Genomic DNA, 20,264 nt, shown 5'->3' with positions numbered 1-20,264 from the left:
ATTTAGACTGTTGTGTGTGTGTCCATCACCCAAAGTCAAATCATTTTCTGTCACCGTATATTTGTCCCTCTTTACTCCCCTCTCCCCACCCTCATTCCCTGGTAAGCACTTCACTTTTATCTACGTCCATGAGTCTCAATTTTATATCTCATCTATGTGTGAAATCATAAATCTTAACTTTTCTGATTTACTTATTTCAATTAGTATAATGTGCTCAAGGTCCATCCATGTTGTCATTAATGGCAATATATCATTATTTCTCACGGCTGAGTAGTATTCCATTGTGTACATATACCACATCTTCTTTACCCAGTCCTCTATCACAGGGCACTTTGGTAGTTTCCATGTCTTCCATTCCCACTTTCTAGTGAACTCTTCTGATAAGATGTCCCAGCCTGGTCTCTGCCACGCAGGCAGCAGGCTCAGGTGGGAAATGCTCAGGGTTCTCCAGATGTCGGACACATGACCTCGTGTGCACGTCTGTCCATGGACTAGGCAGGCTTAAAAGAAAATGCTTGGATTTGAAACAAGGACTAAATCACACTTCCTGGTTCCCCATCAAGAAACAGCAACCCCGCAAAATTCACCGAGTCAATCAAAGGAGCCTGGCCTGTGTGCGAAGTGCTAGCTCACTGTGGGAACTCAGAGCTGTGTCCTCTCTGTCCTGGAAGACTCCCCTGAGCAGGGTCCTTTTTGTTGTTTGAGTAGGTGATTCCTCCCAGGGCTCTCCCAAGGGGTGGGGTTAACGTCCATCCTCTGCAGTCTGGGGTGTGAGCTGAGATCAGGGAGGAGCAGGGCTGTCTCTGAGGGCCACACATTTGCATGGACAGCCCCTCCTCTGGCAGAGGGGGGAGAAGAAAAGGAGGCCTGGGGCATCCCAGCCCCACTGTGGGCTCAGAGCTGTGAGCACCATGGCCTGGACCCCTCTCCTCTTCATGCTCCTCTCTCACTGCTCAGGTAGGGACAGAATTTACAGACACAGGGAAGCTGTCCAACCTGGTTCAGCAGCCACTTCGATTCAGACCCAAAGGTACTTTACCTTGGTTCTTGTCCCATGAGCCATTTCTGTTTTCAGGTTCCCTGTCCCAGCCTGTGCTGACTCAGCCGCCCTCCTTCTCGGCATCTCCTGGAGCATCAGCCAGACTCACCTGCACCCTGAGGAGTGACATCAGTGTTGGCAGCTACACCATATACTGGCTCCAGCAGAAGCCAGGGAGCTCACTTCGGTATCTCCTGTACTACAAGTCAGACTCAGATAAAAACCAGGGCTCCGGGGTTCCCAGCCACTTTTCTGGATCCAAAGACACCTCTGCCAATGCGGGGCTCCTGCTCATCTCTGGACTTCAGCCTGAGGACGAGGCAGACTATTACTGTACGATCTGGTACAATAGTGCTTCCCACAGTGACACACACAGATGAGGAAGTGGGACAAAAACGTCAGCCTGCTAAGAATCTTCTTTCATGACAATTTAAACAAATTGAAATAAATAGCATATATATAAACTATATTTGGAAGTATGATATATTCTGATTCATAATGGGCCAACTCTGATTTTTCTTTCCCTATTTCTGAAGCTTAAGGACAAGCACACCTAGAGGGAGCCATGATGATGCACTAATGTTCCCTGATTATTCACATGTAATAAAGCAGAACCTATGCATCTGTTCCTTTTCTCTTGAAATAAGAAAATGAGGCTTTCCCAGCATCTGTCTTTATCGGGGCTCAGGGATCGTTTCATAGGTGGACGGTCCTCACAGCGTGGATGATGCTCTTCAAGTAGTCAGAGCAGGACCTGCCTGTCCTTCCAGGTCCAGAGCTCTGTGTCCCAAAGATGTGGCACTGAGGTGTGAGGTGCTGGGTGAGGACGCAGGTCCTGCAGGAATTCTGGGCACAGAGCTGGCCTGGAAGACCTGCTGGTTCCTGAGACTTCAGTTGTGAAGTTAGGGAGAGGGGTGTTCGTTAAAAAGGTAATTTAAGTCCTCAGACCAGGATATTTCTTTTTTGGGACGAGTGTCTGTGTGTCTGTGTGTGTCTGTGTGTGTGCGTGCACGTGCGTGCACACACACACATAGAGTGTGCCACACAGATGCTGAGAAAATACTGAGCCTGCTCCAGGGAAAGAGGTGAGATGGGTTCATGGATGAGACATTCTACAACTGACAGCTCTCAGGGCCTGGGGGACTCCCAAGGGGTTTCCTGAGCCTCCAGGGCCTGACCGTGTCCTTTCTTTCATCCCAGTGGAGCTTTCCAACAATGCAGGGTGTGGGCTGGGCTGTGGGAGATCAGAAGCAGGAACGCCCTCGTGTGTGTCTGTTCCCCCCCCCCCCCGTGAAGCTCTGGATAAGCCCACACCTGAGGTAGCCTTCTCTCCTGCACAGCGTGTGGCACTTACACGGAGGGTTCATGGAAAATGACAAATGGCTCCAAGGGCTCCCGGACAGATTTCTTACCTTGTGACACAGACAGGGGTGACTGACCCTCAGGGTTTCTGCCTCTTCTTTGGCTCCTGTGTGTGCACACGGCCTCCCTGACCCCCATCTCCAGCTGATGAGGAGACTGACCATCACTGCCACGAACTCAGCACAACCTGATGCCACAGAGAACTTCCCACCTACTGAAGTGAGGGCAAAATCTACCGTTCTTCTTGTGTGACCCATCACTGCTCTGTCCTTGATTGTGATCAACCTTGTTCAGGTTTTGGCTTCCTTTGGGAGTTTTGCTTTAATACTAGGATGTCTCATGATCTTACCTTGATCTGTATCTAAGGGTCAGTGACAACATCTCCATTTCTTATTGGCTTTCAATTCAAACAGAATTACCTTGTACCAGTTATCATATATTTATCTGAGTTTCTGGCTGGGGTGACAAGGACGACAGAAATCTGGAATATTGACCTGGGAGACCAGATAGCATCTACTAACCTGATAGCTTCCTATGATATGATGCTCATTCTATGAACCCTGACACCTTAGGGAAGCTGAGGATTTATTTTTCTTCTGAGATGACACTCTGAGGAGCTCTTCTCTCCAGAAAGGGTGTGGCTCTGAGACCTGTCTCCTGTCACTTCCTCTAGTTTAACTGCATGCCCCGTCCTTCTTTCCTTATGGATTCTCTGGTTGGGATAGTAAGGAATAAATATTAGTTAATTTGGATCTAGACCTTATAATTCAATCCCTATTAAATCCATAGAGCTATTAACAAGTGAACTTGAGCCTGGATAATGAAGGTGTGAGAACAGAAAATGAGAATTTATAAATCTCATAATTGAGTTACAGCCTCTAAAATTGGCAGAGTCCCATTCATAGAAATATTTTATATCAATCCTTGTACTGAGACAGATTACATATCTGGACAAATCTCTCTTAAATACCTAAAGAGTCAGATTAAAGGAAGAATTGCCGGTATCACAATCAAGGAGAATGAGAACCTGCAGAATAATCAATCTTCTCAAAGCTGATCCACTCTCCCTCATCTGTGATGTTGGACAGGAAGTTCCCTGTGCATTTACTTTTGCAATATTTTTGCTGGAAAAGACACCCACTTAATTTATTTTTATGTAAACGTTTGTACCTCCCACAGATTGAGAACCTCAAGAGACAAATTCTACAGTAATCACTACTTTGTATCAGCGTCACAGTAACTGGGAAAGAGCCCCTGGGTGTATGAGTAGACACAGAACTTGGTGAGCTCCATACAGAAACCAGCTGGGCTCTCAGGGCTTTGGGCCATGAAAGCTGTGTGACCTGCCACCCACAGGGGGCGCTGTGAGACTGCACTGAGATTGCCACCAATGGTTCAGTGATAACAATTTGTTCACAGGCACTGGGTCTGTGGAATGCTTCCTGTGCTCCCTGAAGGGACACAGTAGCTGGGTGATATCTGCCCTGGGAGAGTCCCCTGAGCACAACATTTGTGGGGTCTCAGCAGGTGCTTCCTTCAGGGCTCTTCTGAGGGGTGAAGTCAGTGGGTATCCTCCTCAGTCTATAGTATGAGCTCAGCTCAGCACCAGGGTTCAGGGAGGGGCTGGGCGGTCACTGAGGGACACACATTTGCATGGACAGCCCCTCCTCTGGCAGAGGGGGGAGAAGAAAAGGAGGCCTGGGGCAGCCCAGCCCCACTGTGGGCTCAGGGCTGTGAGCACCATGGCCTGGACCCCTCTCCTCCTCGTGCTCCTCTCTCACTGCGCAGGTAAGGAAAAGACTATAGGACACAGTAGAACATCAGATATCCCTCCTGTCTTGCTCCAGAACCTGCAAAAGTTTACTAGGGTTCCTGCCTCCCCACCCGTAAGTGTCTGTGTGTGCAGGTTCCCTGTCCCAGCCTGTGCTGACTCAGCCGCCCTCCCTCTCTGCATCTCCTGGAGCATCAGCCAGACTCACCTGCACCCTGAGCAGTTGATGGATACTGGATAAGCTGGTTCCAGTAGAAGCCAGGGAGCACTCCTCAGTATCTCCTGTGGTTCAAGTCAGACTCAGATAAGCACCAGGGCTCCGGGGTCCCCAGCCACTTCTCTGGATCCAAAGACACCTCGGCCAATGCGGGGCTCCTGCTCATCTCTGGGCTCCTCCTTGAAAACCAGGCGGACTATTACTGTGCTACAGCTCATGGCAGTGGGAGCAGCTTCCGTTACTTACAGTGTCTCAGATGATGAGGAAGTGAGACAAAAACCCCTGGGCCCAAAGTCTTGGCTATGAATTTGTTTTAAGAAAATCTTGTAATGACATCTGTAGGGGAGGCTTCTTATTGGTAACACATGTTTTTCAGGAAGAAACAATAATATGGAATTTATGTCTGTCTCCTGAGCCTAAACAGGGCATCCCAGGATCACACACACACACACACACACACACACACACACACACACACAGAAACACACACGCACAACACATACGAGATAATACATCCCAAATTCCATGTCTACAGGTCTGGAGTAAATGAACAAGAAAAAATACTGTGTAATGAAAAAGAACAAAATACTTGGTGTTCTTCTCCTGTTATATCTTCTTTAATACTAATTTAAGACTTTTAGTTTTGACACTCTGGTCCCCAATGTGCAGGAAGTGTTCTCCACAACAAGAATTTCTGTGATGCACCCATTGTATGTCCTACGAGTTCTCTCCATTCTCACACTATCTGCACGAAGAAAGGGTCAGACCCACAGGATTAGACTGTCTCCACTTCAGGTGCCAACCACACATAGGAGGTCTCACACTGCCCACAATCTCTGTTTGAATTTTCTGTATCTGGAGGTTCCCACATTCCTGTCTTTGGTCTTGATGACAGCACTAGAGCATCACATGGAACCCAGGGAAAGATGTGCTTACATTTCTGTGTTATTAGAGGACGTGATAAAGGACGCAGGCAGACACGCAGATGGTGACACATCGGGGTGGAGGTCTGGGAAGGTCCTGAGCACAGACCTCTCTCAGCATTACTGACACTTTGCATAAGGTCAGTCTGACATCATAGACAAAGGAGGGACTGGGTATCATATTTCAGTACGTGCCAGCTGTTCTCTTGTTCCCAAGAGTATTTGTATGTTAAGAACATTGGGATTCACTTAATTACACACATTTATCTCATATTGATGAACTCTCATGTATTAGCCTTTTCCAGTATAATAATAAATGCTTTCATCTTATCAAACCCAGGTAGGCAGTGGAGACCACACTGCATTGTGAGGATGGCCGTGTTGTGCAGGCAGAAAAAGGGTGCTGTGTGCTTACCCCGCCCTGTGCTTCCTGAGACTTAAGAACCTGACACCCCACAACTGAGGGTCCTGAGCCTGCAGGAGGAACATGGACAGATTTCCCGGACTCCGCAGGACCTGGACTGCTGACTAAGCGGGAATTTTGTCAGAATTAAGCTGCACCAAATTCCTCCTCCTCGCCTAAATTTCATCCAGATCCAACAAAGTGGCTTCTAACACACTGGCCTTCTTAGCTGCAGCCTCCCGGACCTGGAAGGTCTTACAGAGAACCAGCCCCAGGGATGGGTGTGCATGAAGGACCGCCCCCAGGGGACTGAAAGACAATGAGAGATGCCGGGGTCCAGCCCCAGGGGGAATCCAGGGGTCCCACAGGAAGAGATGGCGTCAGTGTGAATCGAGTGAGAGAGCCAAATTCTTTTCTTTCTCTTTATTCTCTAGTTAGCATTTACTGCCAGGCATCTCTGCCAATGGCTGATATAACTTTACTTTTTATACACACACACACACACACACACACACACACACACACACACACACACACGTTACAATCACATGGTATTTTGAATACATCATTGTTTTAGTTTCACTATGGTTACATATTTCTAGATAACAGTTAATTCATATCTATAAGCTACAAATCAGGTGGTAAGTCATTCAAAGTACAGTTATACAATAACTTGAATAGTAATAACAATATCGGTACAAACTTCTAAAAGATTAGTACTAATTAATAACTCTATTTTACTGTTGTTGTGAGTCAAGGGCGCAGAGAGAGATAGCAGACGAAATCATCAAGGACTAGCAAAGGACCACCGCTTGCTCAGGCAAATAGCCTTGAGTTCATGTAGTGTCCTAATTCTTTTTTCACAAGACTACAAAAGGCTTGCTATTTAAGAAACTGACACAGCATTAAGAGTAAATTTTACTTAAAGATACATAGAGTGCACCTGCAAGACAGCTAGTAGCAACATAATATCAGAAGGCATTAATTGCTATTGCTGCTATGAATCCCACTACATTCCTCTCCTTATTCTTGGAAAATACAAAAATCTCATGAGAATGTTTTACTGAGAAAAGCCCAGCAACTGCCTTCAGTGACAAAACAAGTCTTTTAACAAAACATTCTTTACTTGCCAGCTGTGCTCCCATCCAAGGCCACACAACAGGCCACTCTACTACACTTTACCTAAGATTCTAATGTCTAGTTAAACTTTATTCATTTACTATATTCATACACTAGTTAAGTTCTAACTTTATTCTTTCTAACATGATTAATAAGAAGAAATTCTCCTACAAACTTAACCCTTTATGAAGGATATCATGGCCAGCCTCTTATGTTTATGAGCCCAGTTCAAGGGGCTTACAGGCTTTTCTGTGGAACTTACACCTTCTGTCTCATTTCTAAAGAAATTACTACAAATCTACAGGGAAAGCACGGTACTATTATCCCTGTGCCATAAATAATAGCACACACCCAGAAAAGGGGGGATATAAGGACAGATTAATTCAAAAGATCAAAGGGGGAAGTATCGTTGTACCTTTCCTTTGTGGTGACTTTGTCAACCCACAGCCGTTGGTCTTCACTGTGGTGACTCTATCAACCAGTAGCCATCGATCTTCTTTTGCTGTGACTTTGTCAATCAGCAGTTGTGGATCTTCTCCTGCTGTGACCTTGTTAGCCAGCATTAGTAGATCGGCTCCCGACAGAGAGACAGGTGTCTGCTTGTCCTCATGCTTGATCTCTGAGAAAATGGCTCCATGAGGAGCATTGGAGATACACTCCTATCTCTCTTTCTCACACAATGGAAAACAATTCAGCTCTATTTCCCTGAAAACAGTGTCAGATCCACAGATCCAGTGCTCTGTCACACACACACACACACACACACACACACACACACACACTCCTCTCTCTGAGTGCACACTTCCCTGGGCTCTGTAGTTCTCAGGCTCCTGTCCCCCCAGTACTCAGGAATCACTCTGTGCTAACCCAGCATCCTCAGGGTTAGAATTGTCAGGAGGAAGACTGTCCCTCAGAGGGAACCCCAGAGACAGGAGTGTAGCTGGGATCCGGTTAGAAGAACCCCCAGGAAATGCCCTGAGCACCTGCTCTACCGGGATAGGTGTGACACTCAGGGCCCAAGAGTGAGTCTCCAGTCCTTGTCAGCAGCTCAGCTAAAATCTCCTCTGTCCCAACCTGGGCCACAGGCTTCTTACCTCAGGCACATAGTCTGCCCCTGTCTCCTCCTTGTGATACGTGGATTCTTTGACAAAATATGTTGGGTCTAATTGGCCGTTCATAATTCAAATAGATTCCTCTACTTACTGAGTGTTTGAATGAACAAGTTCTCTGTCCTGAAATGATGGACACAAGGGGCAGAGCTGTGGGGGCGCCCACCCCTGACCCCACAACTCTCTGTCCTGGGAGCTCTGACTCCGTGTGGTGCAGCCGTCACCGAGATGGTCTGAGGTTCATAGGACAGGACACTCTGGGGGTTCCCTGAGCACCCGGTCTGCTTTCCTACCTACAGACTCATTCCACAATGCAAACCTCATAATAAATACATAAAATAGTAAATAAATAGACAAATAAAAAATAAATGAAATTATTTCAGGAAATAAAATAATATGCCCCTGTTAAGCCAAGAATAGAGGGTATTATATTTCCATTTTTTCCCTTTTATTTGAAACAGAATTTATATTAATATTCACCATCATTGTTTTAAAATCAATCTTAGGAAGGTGCCTTTTATACAATATAGCATGCATCTCATTTAAGTGCACAGATGGGAAAGTGATGAAAACATATAAACTCTTTAATCAGGATGTTTACCTCATTGTATTCTATAAGTAACTGGCTTTTTGCCTTCTTTGACCTTATGGAAAAGCAATAAACAAGGTCACTGAGAGAGGCTCCTGTGTCTGATGACTATGATCTGAGAAGTAACTCCTCATTGGTCCCGCTAGCAAATGTGTTTCACGTTGAAAGAGTGACAGACAATAACTATTTACACAACACCACACACTGGGAATTCTCTCAGGGGCTTCCTTTTACCCCCCTCTCAATCCCCAGAGAGAAGAGCCCCACCTCCTCACAGCTGTGGGATCCGCAGGGATCAGAGCCTGACCACAGGGAGAAATGATGCAGAGCAGAGAACCCGTGTTGCACAGAAGGAGACCTGCCCTTGTGGGGGAGGTCACTGCTCCGGACTTGATCCTGATCTAAGAGTATGTATGAGACACACTGCTACTTTCCTGTCCACTGAGCAGCCAAGGACAACTGGACAGACCCCCTGGAGTATGTGTGTAAATCACAGTCTTCCCTGAAGCTAAGAGAGAGCTAACTGAGGGAGCCAGCCTGGCTCTAAGGCCAGGGAGCAGGGTGGGGGCAGAGCAGTGGGGAGGCAGGAGCTGTCTCTGTTGGCTCTGATCACCATGTCACACAATGCTATGTCTATGCCTGAACACCAAGGGGCACACAGGGTCTGTTCCTGAAATGTCTGTGGGTAATGAGAGCTGGGACCAGCTACCTGGTACTGCCTGTGCCCCCTGTCAGGACTCAGAGCTGTGAGCTCCCCATCCTTTGACCCCTGGTGATCCGCACCTTGTCCCCAACCCATGACAATCTCAGACAGAGGGACATGACCCAGAGACCAGTGAGAATCAGAAAACTGAGGAGTCTCATTTGCATGAGTAGCTCCTCCCCCTTGCAGAGTATGAAGAGGGGCAGGGAGAGATGTGGGGGAAGCTCTGCTTCAGCTGTGGGGCCACAGAGACAGGACTCAGGGATGAGTCCCACCATGGTCTGGTTCCCTCTCCTCCTCACCCTCATTGCTCTGTGCTCAAGTGACTGGATAAGGGGACAAGGAAAGGGATCTTGGGAAGACACATGGGGTCTGCTTTGTCCTCTTGCCTCCTGACCCAGAATTACCATCTCTGTGTCTCTCTCTCTTCCAGGATCCTGGGCCCAGGCTCTGCTGACTCAGCTGCCCTCAGTGTCTGGGGTCGTGGGACAGAGGGTCACCATCTCCTGCACTGGAGGCAGCTCCAACATCGGGAATAATACTGTGCAATGGTTCCAACAGCTCCCAGGAACAGCCCCCAAACGCCTCATCTTGGGTAATAGCAGTAGTGACCCGGGGGTGCCCGATAAATTCTCTGGCTCTGAGTCGGGCAGCTCAGCCACGCTGACCATCGCTGGTCTCCAGGCTGAAGACGAGGCCGATTATTATTGCTGGGACTACTACAGTAGTCTCAGTGGTCGCACAGTTCTGCACATTGTGGGGCACTGAGATAAAAACCAGCTGTCTCTCTTGAAATGGGTTTTCCTGAGCAGACCCTCCTCTTCTAACAGCAGCTGCTTCCTAGGTTTGTGTGGCCAAGTACTAAGGCCTGAGAGCTACTTCATTCAGCTCATCTATGCAGTCTGTCCATGACCTTTAAATTCTGTCCTTGGAAGCAACCCACTGTGTAATTTTCTCAAACTGAGCAGAAATTCCTGGATGATGGGGCAAGGTGCTCTGAGGACAGAGCCCACGATGTGTCAGGGCAGAAGCAGGGACATGGAGTCCAGCTGTGTCTGAGTCAGGACACATCAATAGCATCAATAGTGTTCAGTATGTGTCCTGGTACCACAGTTCCCAGGACGAACCCCAAAGCCCTCAGCTATTATATAGTCTAGACCCGCAGATTTGATTTTCTGGCTCAAATCTGGCAAGTAGAAGTCCTTGTCCATCGCTGGGGTGACCTAAGTATGAGACTGGTTCTCAGTGTGTCTGTCTGACAGCAGGTGACCTCAGTGTGTCCACAAGGCTGCCGGCCTGTGGCAACTGCCACCAGTGACCCTTGATCACCTACTGGGAGGAGGAACAACCCAGCAACCTCTGGCTCAGGCTCAGCTGGTGACTTTTGTTGCCTCTGTTGCAGTCACCGTGGGCCAGCTCCATCCAGGTGCAGCACCTGGGAGTGAAGGCTCCTCATCTCCCTCTGTCCTCTGATAACTTACCACAGCCCATTCCTAGACAATAGTACTCAAAGGAAACAGAAGTCCCATCTCCCTGTCACCTGTGGACACAGACAATATGCATTAGAGTTCAGGGCCTGAGAGAGGTTCCAGCTGTGGTCATCTTGACCTGGACTATGATGAGGAATCCGGCGTCCCCATCACTGGCCATTTACCTAGTTCCAGATGTTCCAGAGCTCTGTCATCCTCTCATTAGTCTTCACCATGAAGGCCTGTCCTTCTGGCTCACAGGAGGTTTCTGCTGTCACTGCTGTGGGGGCACCAGGCACCTTGGGCTGTGTCACACATGTGGGGCTTGGAATGACTCCCTGTCTATTCCATTCAGTGTTAAGGACTAACCATGAATTTCTCCTTTTTTAATTGCATTATCTAAACTTGAAGAACTGTGTTGAATAATAATGGAGTTAAAGTCACACTGGCTTGCTCCTGATCTTTCTTTTGTGTGTGTGTGTGACAGAAACAGAGAGAAACAGATAGAGGGACAGACAGGGACAGATAGACTGGAAGGGAGAGAGATGAGAAGGATCAATTTTTCATTGTGACACCTTAGTTGTTCATTGATTGTTTTCTCATATCTGCCTTGACCGGGGGACTACAGGCGACCGAGTGACCCCTTGCTCAAGCCAGCGACCTTGGGCTCAAGCTGGTGAGACTTGCTCAAACCAAATGAACCCGCACTTAAGCTGGTGACCTCGGGGATTTGAATCTGGGTTCTCCACATCCCAATCCAGTTCTATCCACTGCGCCACCACCTGGTCAGGTCTGCTCCTGAGCTCTGTGGGAATGTTCTCTCCCCAGCCCGTTAGCTAAGACACTGGCTGTACTATTAAGTCCCATGTGTGGACAGAGTGTAAATTACCATATTAAAAACGCATCTGTCTGTTTCTATCTGTATGTGTTTTTTATTAGAAAGATCTTTTACCATTTGATCGAAATCTTTTCAGAATCCACCAAGATAATTTGAGTTTATCTGGTGATACATTAATATAATCTATAATATTAAAGGGTGATCAGTATGAAGCCCAGATTGATAGACTGTGATAAATAACTTAGGGTACTGGTGTATCAATTTATTAATCTCAGATTAGGATCTCTGTTTATATTTTTTAGAACTTTAGCATCAATAGTTCATGTTAATGGTCTATAATTTTTATTTTTCTTTGCAGAAGGGTACTGGGGTCAACATAAAATGTTTTGAGTTTACGTTCACTCCCGTAAAAACTTTAAAAAATTGAGACTGTAATGTTTCAGCTTATGCTGTTAACGTCATACTTATGAACTACACGTCATGTTTTCTGTTACTACAGTACAGTGTACTGTACAGTATATATATATGTCTTTTTTCTTTTTTTGTGGATTAGTTGTGCTTTTATTTCTAGATTATGATTGTACAACTGTGTTAGGATAGGTAAGTGACTTAGGCTAGGGTATGTTTCAACTTATACCAAAATTTGGGTTACGTCACTGCTGCAGGAACAGAACTATGTGGTTATCTGAGGACCCCTTTAGTTTAATTTTCAAGTGGATATATTTCTATCGCACCTCCTTTCTAAGAATTGGAAAATTTTTTATATTTTTAATATTTTGAAAGAAAAAAATGTGTATGAATCACACAAATGGATCTATCTGACCTGTGAAATTTTCTTAGTGTTTCCTGTGAAGCTAGCTGGATCTTATTCGTTTGGTAAATAGTTCTGTAATAATATTCTTATTTTATCTTAAAATATGATTCTTTACCCATTTTTTTGTGATAGATGTAGTGGAATAACCCATTGCATGGCCTTGGATGGGAACACAGCCAGTAAGAAAAGAATGTTTTGCCAAGAAAATTGTTTTGTGACTTGAAGGCGAGTCACTGAAACAGGCCTTTGTGACTGAAGGCAGTTGTTGGGCTTTTTTCTCAGTAAAACATTCTCATAAGATTTCTGTTCCTTTCAAGGTTATCCCTTGAGATAAAGAGAGGAATGTTGTGGGAACCATAGAACCAATAGCAATTAATGCCTTTTGATATTATATTGTTATTAAGCTATCATGCAGGTGTATTTCATGTATCTTTAAGTAAAAGTTATGTTTGATGTTATGCCAATTTCTCAGTAAACAAGCTTTTTGAAGTCTTATGAATAAAAATAGGACACAGTGCAAACTCGGGGCCATTTGCCTGAATGAGCAGTGGTCCTTTGCTAGTCTATGATGATTTCGTCTGCTGATCTCTCTTCTCTGCTCCTTTGACTCACAAAAACATTTGACACCCAAAGTGGGGCTTTAAGAAGAGATTAGAAACAGGCGGAACCCCGAAAAGGTAAGTTGGACGCGCTGTGTATGTGAAACTTTCGGGAAAACTAGCAAAGTCATGGGAAATTCCAATTCATTATTGGACAATTATGTACAAGTTTTAAAATCCCTTTTAAAAGGGTCTGGATTCAGATAAAAGACAAGGTTTTGTTTCGTCTTTTAAATGCTATTCAGAAACACTGTTATTGGTATACTCCTGAACATTATAATCAATTGAATTTGAATGTTTGGCAACAAGTAGGAAAATCTTTATGCCATGCTCATCAGCACAAAGATCTGCTTGATGCTGAAATGTGGGCTGCTTATAATGTTATTGCTACAGCCCTTAGCTCTTTGCAATCAGATGGAGACAAGGAAGAAAAGCTTAAAGCTTTACATCAGTTGGTACAAATTCAATTAGAATTAGGACATATAGAAGAATCATGAAGTCCTTAGAATTCTCTAGTCTTTGTAATAATAAAAAAAATGAATACTAATTTTCTTTGGTGTTTTAGCTACAATCCTCTGAGCTATCATTTTGTTTCTTTCTTATTCTTTGCCTGAAAACTGAGGCAGGGGACATGTGTTGGGTCTGACTATAGAAAATATCCCAGAAGCTGCCAAGAGAATTTTCTTGGGGAAATTTTGTTTAGTCTCATCCATCGTCAGTCCCTCTGTGAGAAAATGCCCTGATTAAAATCAGGCAGGTTTGCCCTGGCCGGTTGGCTCAGCGGTAGAGCGTCGGCCTAGCGTGCGGAGGACCCGGGTTCGATTCCCGGCCAGGGCACATAGGAGAAGCGCCCATTTGCTTCTCCACCCCTCTGCCACACTTTCCTCTCTGTCTCTCTCTTCCCCTCCCGCAGCCAAGGCTCCATTGGAGCAAAGATGGCCCGGGCGCTGGGCATGGCTCTGTGGCCTCTGCCTCAGGTGCTAGAGTGGCTCTGGTCGCAATATGGCGATGCCCAGGATGGGCAAAGCATCGCCCCCTGGGGGGAAGAGCACCACCCCTGGTGGGCGTGCCGGGTGGATCCTGGTCGGGCGCATGCGGGAGTCTGTCTGACTGTCTCTCCCCGTTTCCAGCTTCAGAAAAATGAAAAAAAAAAAAAAAAAATCAGGCAGGCATCTTTCTAGTCTGACTGTGCTCTGAAATCCCGGGTTTCTCTTTGGTTTGTCTGGTCTGCTTTGTCTGATTTTAATTTCTGTTTAGTTTTTGTTTGATGTTGTCTAAAATGCGATTTTTAATGCCTGAATTAAGTGCTTACATACAAAAATTAAAAATGCTGGTTTTTGTATTGAAAAAATAGTTTCATCCATATATATTTTTTTTGCTTTAAAATTAGAAATTATAAGGAGCACTCATTTAAATTTAAATTGAATAGAATATGGATCCTTAAGACTTGCTAATTTGGTTAATACATTGTAAGGTATATTCAAAGTTTGAAATCAAATAAGAATTCAAATATTAGGATTAATTTAAGTTATATGTTATACTTGTGTTCTGTGTTGAAACTTGTTTATGTGTAAAATATGCTCAAATTTGTAAAACTAAAGAATTAAGTAAAATTAAGTCATTTTAAGAATTTATCTCAAGCTGCTTCAGACAGTTGGCTGCTTGTAAGGCAACATCCTGAAAAAGGAGGCACTGAGGAAAGCGGGAATTTAGTTCCTCTGATGCCCTATAATAGACTTAACAATACAAAAGACTTTTAGATATAGGAACTGATGCATCTCTTATTACTAAGCAACATTAGTTTTCTTTTTAGCCATCTTAGGCAGTAGTCACTAAGCTGCATGGCTTAGGAAAAGCCCCTAACAAAGCTCTAAATTTGTTTTTACAATAGGAAAATAACAAGGGTCATTTGGCCTCTGATAAAGAAAAACATTTACCTTATAAATAATTAAAAGAGCAACTTTTTAAATTACAGTCTAAACTTTCTGACAAGGAGTTTTTTATTCTCACTATGACCAAATTTCTGTCAAAGCTCTTAAAGAGTTAAAAACAGCTTGCTCCCAGTATAAAACTAACTGTCTTTATACGCAGGACTGCTATCCTCCTTCATAGACTCTGAATGTTTTATTTCAAAAAATTTAGAAATGTTAGCTCGGACTGTTCTTTCAAAAGCAAAAAAGTTACAATTTATGACTTAGTAGGAGAATCAAGCTTGTATTCAAGTTAATCAAAATGCTAATGCTAACCCTCTTATCAATAATATTACAGAAGGTGAACTTTTTAAATGGACAGTTTGCTAATTTACAACAGGAATGTAGGCAAAATGTAAGGGTGAGGATTTGCTCTTATCTCCACAGATACGGGAGACCAGTAAACACCTTCCAGAAGATTGAAGGCTCGGCATTATTCAGAACTAGAAGAAAGGGAAATTTGACAATTAAATAAATTTACCAAGGAGGTAAAATATGTTTAATTAAGACTAAGACTTCAAAAACATCTTTGACTCTGTGTCTAGCAATGCTAGCTGTTGTGTCTATAACAATAAGCAAGTTTATATTACTCAAATAAGCAATGTTGAATAGCCCGACACTGTATCAACATTAGGTCAATCAACCTTTAGAAAAAATTTGTTAAAAATATCCTCAATCTTTAATTATCCATTATATAAATGACATATTAAGAACTTGTAAAAATAATGCTGAACTTTCAGTCATCCTTAAAAATGCTTCTGAAACCTTAAATCAGTGCAGTTTGATTGTAGTTGAAGACAAAATTCGAACATCCTGTCCTATTAACATTGTTACTAATTCACAATATGTGGAACATACACTTAAACTTATAGAAACTGTTTATATTTTAAATAATTCTAGATTGCACAAATTGTTTCAAGAGTTACAACTTTTATTGTAGGAACAAAATTCGCCTGTCTATATAACTCACATTTGTTTTCATAAAGCTTTACCAGGACCTATGTCTACTACAAATAATAAAATTAATCAACTACTCATTAAATCAATAGAAATAGCTACTAAATTTCATACAGAGACTCATACAAATAAAAAGGTTTAATGCAAAAATTTAGAATAACTAGGCAGGAAGCTCGGAATAATGTTGAAAACTCTCCTCAGTATAGTATTATAAATGCTCTTAATCTTCCTTTTAATAGGCCACACCCATGCCTAGAGGAAAGGCTGACTGTGTCATTCAACATCTTATTGAAGCTTTTAATGTCATCGGCATTCCTAAAGCAATTAAAAATGATAATAATATGACCTATACTTCTGCTAAATTTTAACAATTCCTAGCATTTTAGAATATTAAACATATTACTAGAATTCAATATAATCCACAAGGACAAGTGATTATTGAACACAGTAATTGCACTCTGAAAAATGTTACTTAAACAAAAAGGAGAGAGAAGGAAGATTATCCCCTAGAATTATGTTACACAAAGCTTTATTTACTTTAAATTTCTTAAATACAGGAGAAGATAATTTGACTGCTGCAGACAGACATTGGACAAAAAATAACAGTTCTAAGATTAATCAACCTATACATTATAAAAGTGAGTTGGATCAATAGGTACCTAGTGTAGTACATTAGGGAACATTAAGTCATTTTTCCATTCCAATTCTACTGTGACCAGTGCGGGGAAGTGAAGACCTGGAGTTAACTAAGAATTAATGAAAACACAGAGACATAAATAGAGTTTTGATCAGGTGGGATACAGTGCTTGGATAGAGACACAATGATACTGAGCCTGGAAAACCTGTCACTTGCCAGATCACTCAAGGACAAACACGTTCCTTCCTCTGTTCTCAGTTGCATGTAGGCCAAACACATTCAGATGAAGTGGTTCTCTACACAATTTTCTTTTTATTTTGTATTTTTTTTTTGAAATGAGAGGCTGGTAGGCAGAGAGACAGACTCCCACATGTGCCCGCCTGGGATCCAACTGTCATGCCAACTAAGGGGCAATGCTCTGCCCATTTAGGGTGTTGCTCTGTTACAACTGGAACCATTCTAGTGCCTGAAGTAGAGGCCATGGAGCCGTCCTCAGTGCCCGGGCCAACTTGCTTCAATGGAGCCTTGGCTGCAGGAGGGAAAGAGAGAGACAGAGATAAAGGAGAGGGGAAAGGGTGGAGAAGTAGATGGGTGCTTCTCATGTGTGTTCAAGCCAGAAATCAAACCAAGGACTTCCACAAGCCAGGCCAACGCTCTACCACTGAGCAAATTGGCCGGGGCTCTACACAATTTTCTGATGAACTCCAAATACTACATCATTACATGCTTCTCAAACTGGAATGTGCACAGCCCAGGCCTGGGCCAGCCTGCTACAAAACTGCACAATATCTGTGCACAGCTTCCTGGAGCATCAGTCTTCCTATCAGATTTGGAAGAAACAAGTTCAGTGAGTAACAATAATCCGCTTCGCTCCTTCCACAAACATGTGAGATAAGACAGAGAAGAGCGGGGGAGGGAAGGACTCCCAGAGATACAGTCCAGTCTCTGAAGTGTCACCAGGTGGGCTGGATGGGCCAACCTGCAGCAAGGGTGGTAGCCTCAGTTCTTGTTTCCCAAACAAACCTGGCAGCTCTAAGAGCTCAATGGTTGTTTTGGAATCAATAGTTTTTGAGGTCCACGGAGGTGGCAGCCAATCTCTTAATCTGAACCTTATTGAGGGAACACCCTGTAGTTCGCAAACCCCCATCCTTCACAAAACCAAGTCCTCTCCCCTGGTCGTGCCGTGCAAAGAGGACCACGTGTGCTTCTTGCACAACTCTCACCACAGCTGCTTGTGTCCAGCTCCTGGCTGGTCTCCTGGGATTCTCTAGAAGTCGTGGTCTTCCTGCTCTATATAATGTGCATGGAGTGTGGCTTCTCCACGCATCCTTGACCCTTAAATGGTGAATACTGACCCCATGGCTGAGTGATACCTGCAGGTCAGTAGTTCAGAGCATCGGAATTGCCTGGTCCATACATTGATTTTCCACTTCTGAACCAGAGAGCTTGGGCTATTGAAGATCAGTATCTCAGAGTCTACATCTGATGGGCTAGAGAAATAAAAAGAACTCCAGGTGAAGCTGATGTGTGTGTGTTGTATAAGTTAATGTAAGAAAGTGTACAGCTGTGACGGAATTTGAAGATGCCTTGCTCACCGGAGATCCACACCTGTGACACGGTTCCCACCGCCCTCTGCCTGTTTCAGGTCCCTGGCTCTCACAAACTGGGTTGCATGCGCATGCGCAGTATACGTCCCTTCGGCTGGCCTTGGGGCTGGGCCCACTACAGACCACCTGTTCGGCCTCCAGGGAAGAAGGAGCCCACCCCATCCCCCAAATCGCTCTCAGGCAGTAGGTGCAAATGGGAGACAGCCCACAGTGGGACCTGGGGCTTCTTCAGAACCAGGGCTCATGAGTCTCTCCTGTGAGGACACAACTGCTTCCCTCAAGCCTCTCCCTGGATGGCAGCTAAGTTTCCTCTGTACTAACCCTCAGGGCAGTGAGGCCCTGGGTGGGTTCGGGGTCGCACTGGGATAGATACAGTGTCCACCCGAGAGACTGCGCTCAGGGCTGTGCCTCCCCGTCCCCGACCAGCTCCGCCCAGAGCCCTGGCTGCCCGCGCCTGCGCACTTCTCACCGTTACCGCAGCCTGCGGAGCTGAGCCCGGCCCTCAAACCTCCATAGTCTCCGGGTCAGAGGGAACCAACGACCCCACATGGCTCCAAAGCAGCATCTGCAAATGAGCATCAGTGTGTCACCATGAGGATGTGTGGCCTTACAGGCTCCCAGGTCCTCCAGTGGAGGACACCCCGCCCGTGTCTCTCTCCCACCTGAAAAGCAGTTCGTTCTCCTCTACTTTCCGTGGACAGATGTGCATTGGGTAGGACTGTGCATGAGGAGCTGCCTGGTCCATAGACTCTGCTCCCGTATCCAACCGTCCCTGCTGTCTGGCTTCTCCAACGTCTGCGGCTTCTAGAGCCCTGGCTGCGGAAACGGTACCAAACGCGCATGCGCTGTATGAACCGTTAACGGCTGAGGCACGTGGGCCTCAATGCGCGGAGCTGAGGGATCCAGACAACCCGCGGGGCGGCAAGGTGGGGAGAGCCCGTCCCCCTCAAATTGCTCCCAGGCTGCAACGGTCACTGGAACGTGGTCAATCGCCATGTGGACTTGATACATGGTGAAACCCGAGGCTTTTCCAGCAACCAGGGCTCCCGATTTTCTCTTAGGGAAGGTTCTCAGGCCACCCTGCCTGGCATCTTCCCAGCGTTGCGTGGAGGCTCCTCCAACCCTGCATTTAATGAGAGTGGGTGTCATTCGGTAAGTTAAGCCTTACAATTAAGCAGATCACTTGTTTCCCCAACATCTCGAAACTCAGAACAAGACCCTCCCGACCCCTTGTGTGTTTCCAGTCCTGTCTGTCCTAAGCTGTGCTGAACCTGCGTGAAGAGTGTGCACCTGTCAGAGGCCCCGGTAGCTGGAGACCATGGAGCATGCGCCATGCCACCACCACCTGCACCTCGTCTGTGTGCAGGGGGCTCGCCCCACCCTCCCCAGGTGTGTGCCCTCTGCAGACAGAAACCCAGACACAGCACAGTAATTCTGGAAACTCAGAGAAAATGCAAGCTACGAGACAACCTGGCATAAATACACAAATTGACCAAAAAATCATTACATCATAAGCAAAGAAATGAATTGCTTTTGGAAAGATAATGTGTACAAATAGAATTGTGGAATTTGAAACTAGGAAATTCATTACCAGTCAACTCTCATTCATTAATCAACGAAGGCTTTGTGACAATGGAGGGATTTCAGGCAACATGCAGAAGTGATCCACTGAGCGTGGATGGCAAGTAGCTTTCTCTCACCACATCATCCAGGCTCCTAAGAGAAGTCACAGAGCACATGTCCCATGTCCCTCTTCTCACTGCAGTCACAGGGTCACCATCACACGCAGATGGTGATAGCAAGTTTCTTATTCCCTGTAAACTTACAACTCTCTACTACCTTTGGAATTTGGGGCTGCTTAGAAGATGAAGAAGAGGAAAAGATAAGGTGTCTGACAGGCTATTCTCTGCCCCCCCCAGCTCTGATTCTGGCTTCTTCTCTGCAACCTTGGTTATCATCTTGCTGTCTATACAGCCACCTATATAGCTTTCAAACAAGCCGAGAAACTGGCCTTCAGCAAGAATAATTTGTAACTGAAATAGCTTTAGCTGAAATTGCCTCCCCTTGTAACAGACTCTAAAAAAAAATCTTCTGTTGAAGGGGCAGAGTGTGTGAAGTGGAGTGGGAGCAGGGTGGTG

At 45.2% G+C, this 20,264-nt stretch overlaps 1 gene segment (V, D, J or C); it reads left to right on the top strand.

Annotated features, from left to right (window-relative positions):
* The first annotated feature begins 911 nt into the window (after positions 1 to 911).
* Positions 912 to 1,419, top strand: LOC136392482 (immunoglobulin lambda variable 5-39-like). The segment is given in 2 exon segments: positions 912 to 957; positions 1,076 to 1,419. Coding segments are annotated over 2 exon segments (390 nt in total).
* The last annotated feature ends 18,845 nt before the right edge of the window (positions 1,420 to 20,264 follow it).

The sequence above is a fragment of the Saccopteryx leptura genome, chromosome 2 (assembly GCF_036850995.1).
Source record: "Saccopteryx leptura isolate mSacLep1 chromosome 2, mSacLep1_pri_phased_curated, whole genome shotgun sequence".
Taxonomy (NCBI): domain Eukaryota; kingdom Metazoa; phylum Chordata; class Mammalia; order Chiroptera; family Emballonuridae; genus Saccopteryx; species Saccopteryx leptura.
Note: the sequence above shows the minus strand (reverse complement) of the source record. Positions and strands in the feature narration are given on the sequence as shown.